General features: G+C 58.5%; 1 protein-coding gene across 1 annotated transcript in view; it reads right to left on the bottom strand.

The window, feature by feature from the left end:
* Positions 1–6,532: 6,532 nt before the first annotated feature.
* The window catches only part of GGT7 (gamma-glutamyltransferase 7), a 29,580-nt gene continuing 23,653 nt past the window's right edge, over positions 6,533–12,459 (bottom strand). Inside the window, exons 14-15 of the mRNA XM_054173386.1 lie at positions 10,747–10,846; positions 6,533–7,082 (exon numbers count right to left, since the gene is read on the bottom strand). Of these exons, the coding sequence (XP_054029361.1) occupies positions 6,919–7,082; positions 10,747–10,846 (264 nt within the window). The 3' untranslated portion in view covers positions 6,533–6,918. The remainder of the gene's footprint in view (positions 7,083–10,746; positions 10,847–12,459) is intronic.

Genomic DNA, 12,459 nt, shown 5'->3' on the forward strand with positions numbered 1-12,459 from the left:
ATGAGCTCCAAGCCACTCTCCATCATTTTTCACCAGCCCTGGCTCACTGGAGAGGCCCCAGAGGACTGGAAGCTGCCAAGGTGATGCCCATCCACAAGCAGGGCTGGGAGGAGGAGCCAGGGAATGCCAGAGCTGTCAGCCTGACCTCAGTGCCAGGCAAGGTTATGGAACAGGACATCCTGAGTGCAGTCACACAGCACTCACAGGATGGCCTAGGGCCCAGGCCCAGCCAGCATGGAGTTAGGAAGGGCAGGTCCTGCCTGACCAACCTGAGCTCCTTCCATGCCCAGGGCACTGCCTGGGGGCTGTGGGGCAGGCTGTGGATGTGCTCTGCCTGCACCTCAGCAAGGCCTTTGCCACCATCCCCCACAGCAAGCTCCTGGCCAAGCTGTCAGCCCCTGGCTGGGACAGCAGCTCTCTGAGCTGGGTTAGGAACTGGCTGGAGGCTGAGCCCAGAGAGTGGTGGTGAATGGTGCCACAGCCAGCTGGCAGCCAGGCCCCAGTGCTGTGCCCCAGGGATCAGTGCTGGGCCCCATGCTCTGTAACAGCTTCATTGATGATCTGGATGAGGACATTGAGTCCATCAGCAGTAGATTTGCAGCTGACACCAAGCTGGGGGCAGGAGTTGATCTGCTGGAGGGCAGAGAGGCTCTGCAGAGGGACCTGGACAGGCTGGGCAGATGGGCAGAGGCCAAGGGCAGGAGACTGAACACATCCAAGTGCCAGGGGCTGCACATTGGCCACAGCAACCCCAGGCAGTGCTACAGGCTGGGGGCAGAGTGGCTGAGAGCAGCCAGGCAGAGAGGGACCTGGGGGTGCTGATTGACAGCAGCTGAACAGGAGCCAGCAGTGTGCCCAGGGGGCCAAGAAGGCCAAGGGCATCCTGGCCTGCAGCAGGAAGAGTGTGGCCAGCAGGAGCAGGGAGCTCATCCTGCCCTGTGCTCAGCACTGCTCAGCCCACACCTGGAGTCCTGTGGCCAGCTCTGGGCTCCTCAGGTCAGGAAAGAGGTTGAGCTGCTGGAAGGTGTCCAGAGAAGGGCAACAAAGCTGGGGAGGGGTCTGGGGCACAGCCCTGGGAGGAGAGGCTGAGGGAGCTGGGGTTGCTTAGCCTGCAGAAGAGGAGGCTCAGGGGAGACCTTCTTGCTCTCTGCAACTCCCTGCAGGGAGGCTGGAGCCAGGTGGGGGTTGGGCTCTTGTGCCAGGCAGCCAGCAGCAGAACAAGAGGACACAGTCTCAAGCTGTGCCAGGGGAGGTTCAGGCTGGAGGTGAGGAAGAAATTCTTCCCAGCCAGAGAGATTGGCCCTGGGGCTGTGCTGCCCAGGGAGATGGTGGAGTCCCCATCCCTGGAGGTGTTCAAGAAAGGCTTGGATGAGGCACTTGGAGCCATGGGTTAGTTGTCAGGAGGTGCTGGGTGACAGCTTGGACTTGATGATCCTTGAGGTCTTTTCCAACCTTAGTGATTCTGTGATTCTAAGTGATAGGCAGGACTGGGGGACACAGGAGCTAGCCTCTGCTGGGCTCAGAGGAGATGGGGAGGTGAGAGCCACTGGGTAGGAGCTCTGCCCATCCCCCCACTGCAGCAGGGTCAGCTCTGCAAGGACAACCTTGCTGTAGGGTGTCCAGAGCAGGGCCAGGAGGAGGAGCAGAGGGCTGGAGCTGTTCTGCTCTGGAGACAGCCTGAGAGAGTTGGGGTTGTGCAGGCTGGAGAGGAGAAGGCTCCCAGGAGAGCTTCTGGTGGCCTGCCAGGAGCTGCAGGGGGCTGCAAGCAAGCTGGGGAGGGACTTTGGAGGGTGTCAGGGGGGGATAGGGGTCTGGGACACCTCTGAGGGGGGCAGGAATCAGGCCTGGGACAGGGAGCCAGCAATGGGCACTGGCAGCCCAGAAGGCCAAGGGCAGCTGAGCTGCTTCTGGGCTGCCAGTGCCCATTGGCAGAGGTGGAGGGAGAGGATCCTGCCCCTCTGCTCTGGGGTGTGAGGGAGGGACAGGACTGGGGGGGATGGAGCAGCACTAGAAGTGGGGAGCTGGAGCTTGGCTGTGAGGAAGAAGTTGTTGGCCAGGAGGGTGGTGAGAGCCTGGCCCAGGCTGCCCAGGGAGGTGGTGGAAGCCTCCTGCCTGGAGGTGTTTGCAGCCAGGCTGGAGGTGGCTGTGAGCAACCTGCTGTGGTGTGAGGTGTCCCTGCCCATGGCAGGGGCTTGGGGCTGGCTGAGCCTTGGGGTCCCTTCCAGCCCTGCCAGCTCTGTGGTTCTCTGATCAACAGCTGTGGTCACTGCAGGACCCTTCCTGCTGCCTCAGAGCTGCAGTGCTCCTGCTCCAGAGGATCTCCTGCCCTCTGCACAGCTGGCTTTCATTTTTAGCCAGTGCTCTGCCACTCCAAGCCTGCCAGAGCTCTCCTTCCCCTGGCCAGCCTGCAGATGTCCATCACTGAAGTAAGGAAGGATCTTCCCCAGTCCTGCTGTGATGCAGTCACCTGTGTGGAACAGGAGCTCTTCCTGCTCCCCCTGAGGCTTTGCAGAGCCTCACCAAAGCTGCAGGGGCTTTGATGTGTTGGTGAGAGGCAGCTTTCAGCTCGTGCTCTACTGAGGCCTAACTTCCTTTCCTGTCCAACACGTCAGGGTCAAGGAGCAGGCCCCGGAAGCCTCTTGAGTTGTGCAGTGGAAGGAGGTCCTGCCAGGGGGACACAGCAGCCAACTGCAGGCTCCAGCTCCCTCCTGGCAACCCAGCAGCCAGCTGATGCTGAACAGATCCTTTTGGGGACCTGGCAGAGAGCTGCTGGCAGAGCTGTAGGACACTCTTACCCTTGGGGACCCAGGACCTGTACTTGCTGCCATTGGCAGCCCCCAGGTGCCCGAGGCACGGAGCAGGGCTGCTGCTGGAGCCACTGACTGCAGTGCAGAAGGACCTGGTGTGCCCAGGGCTGCAGTCTTGCACGCAGAGGACTCCTGGCTGTTCCTGCACCAAGCCACACCAGCAGCATTGCTTACCAAGCCCAGCAGCATCTACCCCCACCCAGAGCAGCAGCAAGGCAGGCTCCAGCCCCTGGCAGCTGTGGGCACTGCACGGGACAGCGCTGGGACGAGCAGAGGGGCAGGAGGGTCCTTGTGCCCTCAGCTGCAGGACAGCAGTGCTGGCTGCAGGCTGCTCCTGCAGTGCTCCACACACACAGATGGGCAGTGGCACTGCCTGCAGGCTGTGCCCAGGCACTGAGCCTGTGTGAGAAGTGCTGCCAGGCTGAGCTAACCCTGCTGTGAAACCAGCGCAGAGCAGTGGGGAGCCAGGGCAGGGAGCAGCTGAGCCCAGCCCAGGCTGGGGCAGTCCCACCTGGCACAGGCAGCTCCTTGTGTGGCTTTCCTTTGGGTTTCTTTGGTTCCTGCACACCTCTCCCCCACTCCCTCCCTCAGCCATGGGTGTTTCCTGGTACTGACTCAGGCCCACATTTGAGGGCAAGCTCTGCTGCAGAGCCGGCAGATGCCCGCAGCAGCCAGGCTGACAGCACTGCAGGCACTGCACACACACAGCCCCAGAACATGGCCTTTATTTCCCTGGCACCTGTACAGAGGGCAGTGCTGGCATTCCTTGGCACCTCACAGCAGCTCTCACCACAGCAGGTGGACTCCCAGCTCCACAGTCTCAAGGCTGCTGTACCAAGGACATCTGTGCTGCGCTGATGATGCTTTTAAGCAAGCGGGTCCCAGGATCTTTACTTCCCTTGGCCAGGGCCCAAAGTCCCTCCTTGGATTATTTCCAGTGTTCCCTTTGTCACAGGCCAGGATCCAGCAGAGCTCTTCAGAGCATGCCTGGAGATGCTGAGTAACTGCTGGGGGATGGGAGCTGGGGGGCATGTCAGTGCCCCTCTGCATCGAGGCTAGGATCTGTCACTGCCAAAGGAGCAGCTGCCAGCAGCAGGAGGGAGTTGGTGAATTCAGTCAAGAAGGAAGGATTTTCCCTCTCCAGTGTTCTGATACTCCCCAAGGAAGGATTTTCCCTCTCCAGTGTTCTGTGGTACTCCCCAAGGAAGGATTTTTCCCTCTCCAGTGTTCTGTGATACTCCCCAAGGAAGGATTTTCCCTCTCCAGTGTTCTGTGATACTCCCCAAGGAAGGATTTTCCCTCTCCAGTGTTCTGATACTCCCCAAGGAAGGATTTTCCCTCTCCAGTGTTCTGTGATACTCCCCAAGGAAGGATTTTCCCTCTTCAGTGTTCTGTGATACTCCACAAGGAAGGATTTTCCCTCTCCAGTGTTCTGTGATACTCCCCAAGGAAGGATTTTCCCTCTTCAGTGTTCTGTGATACTCCACAAGGAAGGATTTTCCCTCTCCAGTGTTCTGTGATACTCCACAAGGAAGGATTTTCCCTCTCCAGTGTTCTGTGATACTCCACAAGGAAGGCTCTCTTCCAAGCTGGTTTATTCTACTCCATTCTATTCTCTTTTCCCTTTCCAAGTGTTTTGTGATAGTCCATGCAAAGTACTGAAGCAGCAGTGGCTTGACCACTTGCTTTGCAGCCATGCAGAGTGAACCCCTGTGCCTGAGGGCCAGGGCACTGCTGTACCACACCAGAACCCCCCCAGTGAATGCCCCCACACAGCCCTGCCCCCTGCCCCTCCCCTGAGCCCTGCAGGGGACTGCTCCAAGCCATGGAAGCTTTACCAAGCACTCCCAGCTGGGGCAGTCACCAACTCTCGTGCTGAGGACACAAAAATGAGAGGTTGGATGGCCCTGTGGGGAGGAAGTCTCCTCCTGCCTCATGGGCAGTGTGGTGTGGCACAGAAGACAGCTTCCCAAAGCCTAAGTTGTGCTTCCCTAGCCCTCAGCTGAGGTGTTTGGAGCAGCAACCACCACTGCCCTCCCTCTCTGGCAGGGCTGCTCTGCTCTCTCATGGGTGGCTGCACTTCAGTGGAGCATGAAAGCTTCTCTGCCCTTCCTCAGCTGCAGGTGCAAGGCTTCAGCTCGGATGCAGTGAGCTGCCCAGGAACTGCGAGGCTGCTGATCTGCCACCCAGCCCTGAGCCCCCAGCCCCACGCTCCCCCTGCCAGCCGCCGCCGGCGCTGGGAGGGGCTGGGGGTTAGGGGGTCCCTAGAAGGCAGGCTGGGGGCGCTGCTGGAGCCATCGAGTGACAGCCCAAGAGCAGCACAAGCAGAGACACAGCCAGGCTAGCGACAGTGGCCGCTGAGGGCGCTGCACAGGAAGGGAAGTCGCTGAAGATGCTCAGACTGCAGAATCGTTGGGTGTCCAGCAGCAGCTTAGGCTAAGCTTAGGCCGAGCTGCTGCTACCCAGAGAGGAAATGTCTTCAGTGTGGAGTGAGGGAAGTGGGGCAGATGTAGGATTATTTCTTCTCCTTTGCACCACCTGCTGCAGGTGCAGGCAGAATATGGTCCCAGCAGTGTTTGGTTTGCTCTGCACCTTTTCTCTCACTCTTCAGCTTCAGCTGACTGCAGAGCTGCAGCAGAGGTGTGACTGCAGCAAGCAGCCATTCTCAAGCCTCTCAGCAGGGCACTGTCCTGGTTTGAGGCTGGCTGCCTTTAAGAAACCATAGAGAAGTCTTACCAGGAGGAGCTGAGAGGTCCAGGGGTGGACTGGAAAGCGCAGGTTTTCCTTCTTTCATTCCCAGAATGCCTGCACCCAGCCCCTGTAAGGGACAGCACAAGCTGCCTCTGCCCCTTCCCTGCTCCCAGCACAGGCTCCTGCTCTCCTCTTTGGGCTGGGGGAAGGTTTCAGCCCTGAGCAGCCTGCCAGCAGCCTGGGCAAGGCTGAGTTCTAGATATGGGGGGAGTAGAGAGGCATGGGGGTGGGGAGGGGGGCATTTGGGGCTGGGATTTTGGCCTGGTTTGGAGGGAGTTTTGTGGCAGTTTTGGCCCAAGGAGTTTGTGGAGAGCTGTGGCCTGTGGCTTGCTTTGGGTGCTGTGTGCTCTGCTCTGCAGTGTGTGGTCTGGGAGCAGCACTTCCACTCAAACTCTCCCACTTCTCTCCACTCCTGCTGGGTAGTGGCTTCTGCAACTCCTTTGGCAAGAGCTGGAGAGCTCTGTCTTGCTCCTCACACCGAGCCAGGCACCATGCAGGCCTTCAGAGCAGGCTGAGGGAAGGCAGGGGAAGGGAAGCCCTGAGCACACCTCAGCAGGCTCAGTGTGGTTTCCAGCCTGCGGGCTGGAGATTTTCACAAGTCTCTGCAGTGCTGCTGAGTTACCTCCAAAAAAGAGCTGAGAAAATGAAGCTCCTTGCCACTGAGCTTCAATTCCCCATGGAAGAGGCTGAACCTCTGCAGGAAAACCACTGGGGGGGCTAGAATTTGGAAAGCATTGTTGTGGGCAGAAAGCTCAGACTGCCAGCAAGGCTGCACAGGGACTTGATCCAAAATGCTGCCTCCCAAAACTGAAGGAATGGATCAGTGGAGAAAAGAGACCAACACAGGAGGCTGCCTGCAGCTGGCCCCCAAGGGAGTACTGAAGGACTCCCCAGTACTCCAGCTGCAGGCCCCCACAACCACTCCATCAGCCTTGCTGATTCCTGGCTTACACAAGAGGCAAGGAATGACCTTGGGAAAGAGGAGGAGATGAAGGTGACAGCATCAGCACCATCAGCAGGTTTGTCCCCTGCCAGTGTTCCTGCTCACTGAGGGTAAGATCTGGCTAGACCCAGGCTTTTGGACAGACTGAAGGTGTTACTAGCAAGGCTGCCAAGGGACAGCTGTGCTGCTGCCCTCCTGCAGGCAGGACTGGGCTGCTTGCAGCTCCTGCACCGAGGGAACAGAGCACAGAGCCGCACCTGGGTGCTGCCAGCCCATGGGTGGGGAGTGCAGGAAGGCTGCTCTGCAGTGTGTGGGGGGCTCCTGCCCTGGGGGTGCAGAAGGGGCTGTTTCAGGACATGCAGGTCACTTGGGCTGGTTGGTGTGAGCCTGGTGACCGAGCACCTCACCTGGGAGGTGCTAGGACAGCGTGGCTCCGGCAGCGTCCGGGCTCCTGGGGTCCTTCAGGCCGATGATGAAGCTGTTGGTTCTCCTGGCCCCGTGAACCAGGGAGAGCACCTTGACTCTGTCCACTTGGTGGCCCCTGGCTACAAGCAGTTCAATGTCTTCCTCAGGAAACTCACCTGCAGGGATTGCAGAAAGGGAGTTGGTAGCTGTGAGCACTGCTGCCTTTGGTTCACAGCTCTGTGCCAAGCCCTTGCGGCACCTGCGGTGGGAGGGAGCCTGCAGGCAGCCTTGGAGCCACAGGGACCTCAGAGCTCATCTGCTCCAACCTCCCTGCCATGGACAGGGATGCCTCACAATTGGACTTGGCTGCTCAAGACCTCATCCAACCTGACCTTAAACACCTCTTCAGAAGGAGTCCAGCCAGGGCAAGGCAGAAGACAGAGCTGAGGAGACCAGAACTCACTGCCCTGGAGAGGGCCATTCCAGCAGCAAAGGCTGTCCACAGCTGGCCAGCTGTGCAGGAGATGCTCCTCTTGAGCATGAGGGGAGAGCCAGGGGCCTGCACCTAACCACTGCAGCTATGCTTGTGCCAGGGCAGGGGCAGTCCTTCTGGCATTAGCCAGAATGAGCTGCAAGGCAGCTCAGAACAAACCAGAGCAAAGCAAATCAAATGCCAAAGGCTGTGGTGAGCTCTCAGCTGCCCCCTCCAGCCCTTCCCTTCAGCTGCTGCTCCTCTGCTTCTGTTTGCTCTGAGGTCTGGCAGTGCCTGAGGACAGCAGGCTGGGGATGCAGCTGCACAAGCTGAGCAGCACACAACAGCCACAGGACATTGCAGATGTTCCTTAGCACAGATCTTGGCCCTGCCAAATGGCTGACCCCACAGATCAGCAGCTCTGGAAGCTCTGGGTCTGCACCAATTCCACTGGAGCTCCCAAGCCTGCAGGTCTCACACAGCATGCTTAGATGATCCTCTGACATCAGGAGGCTTGGAAACCATCCTCATAGAATCATGCCATGGGTTGGGTTGGAAGGGACCTTAAAGGTCATCTAGCTCCAAGGCCCTGCAGGGACACCTCCCACCAGCACACGTTGCTCAAGGCCTCATCCAGCCTGGCCTCCAACACCTCCAAGGGGGCATCCACAGCCTCCCTGGGCAGCCTGTGCCAGAGTCTCCCCAGCCTCACTCTCAACAATTCCTTCCTCATCTCCACTCTCAGTCTCTCCTCTCCCAGCTCAAAGCCATTGTTCCTCTCCTGGCACTCCCAGCCCTGTCCAGAGTCCCTCCCCAGCTCTCCTGGAGCCCTTCAGCTTCTGGAGTGAAATGTGAGCAGTGAGAACCATTTGAGAGCTGCTGTGAACTGAGAACCAAACCTCACCTGTGGCTCACTCTGGTAAGGCTTGGGGAGGTTCTCAGAGCTACCAAAGAGAAGACAGCTTGTCATGAGAAGGACAAGAGCTGGCAGCAGTCTGCAGAGAGCCACCAGCCAGGCTGCATTTCCAGCACTGTCAAGCTCCAAGCCTTGCCACCAGCCTTGTCACCTCCTCAGTGGGGGAGCTAAAGGACACTGAGCACCATCCATGGCAGTGGGAAGCAAGGGCAGATTTCCTGCTGCCTTCAGGACCTGTTTGGGTGGAGCTGAGGTTGCAGTCTGGAGCCTTTGGATATCCTCAATGGCGTTGGATTTGCAAAGGCTTTTCAGGACAGGACAAAGCTGCTACCAAGCACCTGGCTGAGGGGACAAGGAGGACCCTCAGCCAGTTTGCTGATGACACAGAGTTGGGAAGAGTGGCTGGCACCCCTCAGGCTGTGCTGCCACCCAGTGTGGGCTGGACAGGCTGCAGAGCTGTGCAGAGGGAACCTCATGAAGTTCAACGAGGGCAAGGGTAGAGTCCTGCACTCGGGGAGGAACAACCTCCTGCAGCAGGACAGGTTGGAGCTGACCTGCTGGGAAGCAGCTCTCTGGAGAAGAACCTTGGAGTCCTGCTGGACATAAGTTCTCCATGGGGCAGCAGTGTGCCCTGGTGGTCAAGAAGGCCAGTGGTCACCTGGGGGGCATGAAGATGAGTGTGGCCAGCAGGTCAAGGGAGGTTCTCCTCCTCCTCTGCTCTGCCCTGCTGAGACCACAGCTGGAGCACTGTGTCCAGCTCTGGGTTCCCCAGTTCCAGAGGGACAGGGATCAGCTGAAGAGTGTCCAACAGGCTGTGAGGATGGTGAAGGGACTGGAACAGCTGTGTGATGAGGAAAGGCTGAGAGCCCTGGGGCTCTTTACCCTGGAGAAGACTAAGAGACCTGAGCAATGGTTACACTGCAGGGTGGTGCCAAGCAGCAGGGGCCAGGCTGGGTTCAGTGCTGTCCTGTGACAGCACAAGGAGCAGTGGACACAAACTGGAACCCAGGAGGTTCCACTTCAATATGAGGAGAAGCTTCTTTGGTGTGAGGCTGCTGGAGGCCTGGAGCAGGCTGCCCAGAGAGGTTGTGGAGTCTCCTCTGGAGACATTCAAAACCCACCTGGCTGTGCTCTGTGTGACCTGCCCTGGGTGTTTACCAGGCTTGGTTAACACCTTTGCTGGTGCCAGGGACAGAGGCACTGAGGCTCCCTCAGCACCAAGCTGTGTGCTGCAGCTGACAGCTGGAGGGAAGGATCCATCCAGAGGGACCTGCACAGGCTGCAGAGCTGAGCCCAAGGCAACCTCAGGAGGTTCAACAAGACCAAGGGCAAGGTCCTGCAGCTGGGGCAGGGCAATCCCAGGCACTGCTACAGGCTGGGCAGGGACTGGCTGGAGAGCAGCCCTGGAGCAAAGGCCTTGGGGGTGCTGGGGGAGGAGAAGCTCAGCAGGAGCCAGCAGGGAGCACTTGCAGCCCAGAGAGCCAAGCAGAGCCTGGGCTGCAGCAAGAGAAGTGTGGCCAGCAGGGCCAGGGAGGGGATTCTGCCCCTCTGCTCCACTCTGCTGAGACCACAGCTGCAGCTCTGGGGCCAGCTCTGGAGCCTCTGTGCCAGGAAGGCTCTGGAGGGGCTGGAAGGTGTCCAGAGCAGGGCCAGGAGGAGGAGCAGAGGGCTGGAGCTGCCCTGCTCTGGAGACAGCCTGAGAGAGTTGGGGTTGTGCAGGCTGCAGAGGAGAAGGCTCCCAGGAGAGCTTCTGGTGGCCTTGCAGGAGCTGCAGGGGGCTGCAAGCAAGCTGGGGAGGGACTTTGGAGGGTGTCAGGGGGGGATAGGACTGGGGGGGATGGAGCAGCACTAGAAGTGGGGAGATGGAGCTTGGCTGTGAGGAAGAAGTTGCTGCCCAGGAGGGTGGTGAGAGCCTGGCACAGGCTGCCCAGGGAGGTGGTGGAAGCCTCCTGCCTGGAGGTGTTTGCAGCCAGGCTGGAGGTGGCTGTGAGCAACCTGCTGTGGTGTGAGGTGTCCCTGCCCATGGCAGGGGGTTGGGACTGGCTGAGCCTTGAGCTCCCTTCCAACCCTGACAGTTCTGTGGTTCTATAGTTCTGCTCTGGCAGGGGCTTGGTCTTGATCTCTAGAGGTCCCTTCCAAGTGCTACTCTTTTGTGACTCTATGAGCAGCAGCTGGGCTGAGATGGAAGGAGGGGAAGTGCCTGAAAGACTCTGGCCAGGTTGTGTTGGAGGGGCCAAGGAGCATTCCCAAGACAAAAGGGAGGGGGCATGGCTCAGCAAGAGCTGCAGGCTTTGATGGAGCTGGGTTGCTGGGGTTCTGTCCTGGCCCAGAGCCTGCACACACACTGGGGACCCTAGGGCATGCTGAGCTGGGTGCTGGGCTCCCAGCCCTGCACAGCAGGGAGCTGAGCTAACCCTGCTCCACTTGTAGCACAGCCAGGGCCCAGACTCACTGTCAACTTGCAAGGTGTTGGACTGAAGCTCTGGGTGAAGGCGACCCAGGGACAAACTCTCACTCAGATTCTTGTTCAGTGTCAGCACATTCACCAAGACCTGCAGGAGAGGCAAAAATCAACAACAGGAATAATGACAGCAGTAAGAAATTAATGAGTAATAACAAATAGTACCAATAATAACCACCTGATGACCTTCCTGCTCCCTTCCCACCCCCAGCACAGACTAAGAGTCATTTATTACTAACAGTGCAGTAACAATAATGCAGCCATCCTAATAAATTAATAACCCTGCAGTAATAATTAATCAACAGTAAACATAGCAACTACTGGATGAGCTTTGGAGGTCCCTTCCAGCCCCACCATAGAACAATAACAAAGGACAATACAGGAGTAGTGAACAATGAATAGTACAATAACTGCTGCTGATCTTTGAAGTCCCTTCCAACCCCCCAGCATAGCATAATTAATGATGTAATTAGCACAGGAGAAGCCAACTTGCTGAGCTCCCCCCTACCCCCTGTGGATGGCTTCAACACCTGCAGCTGTAGCAGGCACAGGAGCTCCTGAGGCACTGAGCTGCCTGCAGGGCTGCAGGGCTGCACACCTCGGAAGAGGCCCTGGAGCTGTGGCCTGCGTGGTGCTGGGGGAGGAGGGGCAGCTTTGCAGGGCTGCTCAGGCTGGGAGTGAGAGCTCCTGCTCAGCCAGGAGAGCTGTCTGGCACAGGATGTCATTTCCAAGCAGGTGTCTGTTACAGCCAAGAGCTCAGCCTGGACTTCTCCAAACAAGCAAGCAAGCAGTGGGTGGCTTTGGGTCTGCTCTGAGTGCTGCTTTCCAAAAGGTAAAGGGAACAGAACCCTTCTTGTTGTGCCACTGCTGCTGGGGACACACTCAGGCCTTGGGCAAGCACTTCACCCCATTACAGACCAGCAGTTAGGGGGAGCTGCCCAGCCTACAGCAAGTGCTGAGCAGGGAGGGATGCAGCTGGGGTGCACTAAAAGGAGCTTTCAAGGGGGAAAGGGCTAAGGGCTGCCAGGCTCCTGCAGCTCTCTGAATATGAAGTGCTCCTTCCTTTGCCAATGATCCTGAAGAGGAGCTTTGAACAGGTACCAGAATGACACAAACCCATTCTTTCCAATCAGGAAAGGTGCAGGAGAAGTAGCTCTTGGAGAGCTAAAAACCCAAAGGTTTGTGGAGCTGGTGACATCCAAGACTGAACTGGTGGCCACCAGTTTCAACAGAGGCTGGGATGTTTGGAAGGGAAAGGCTACAGCAGGGGAGGCTGCTCAGCACTGAGCTGGCAGAGGGCAGGTGGTGTGCTCGGGGCTGGAGGCCTTTACCAACCACAGAGAAGTCTTCCAGGAGGACTACACTGGAAGATGCACCCTGGCAAGTGAAATCTTCTGTTACTTCACTCCCAGAATGCCTGCATCTCCCCTGTGCAAGGGAACAGCACGAGCTGTCCCTTCCCCTTCTTCTCCCCCTCTCTGCCCCTTTCCCAGCACAGGCTCCTTTACCTTTGCTCTGCAGGGCAGTGGGGCCTGCAGCAGCCTGGCTGGGGCCTGCAGCTGGCAGGCTGAACTTTTAGCTGTGTCACTCAGGTTGGGTATGGGCTGGGGGGTACGGAGGCATGGGTGGGGGGCTGGTGGGGGGAAGGTTTGGGCAGGTGATGATGCAGTGCAGCCTTTGGCCAGGCTGGGGGGCTGGGTGGTC

This window comes from Dryobates pubescens, chromosome 26 (assembly GCF_014839835.1).
Source record: "Dryobates pubescens isolate bDryPub1 chromosome 26, bDryPub1.pri, whole genome shotgun sequence".
In the NCBI taxonomy this organism is placed as follows: Eukaryota; Metazoa; Chordata; class Aves; order Piciformes; family Picidae; genus Dryobates; species Dryobates pubescens.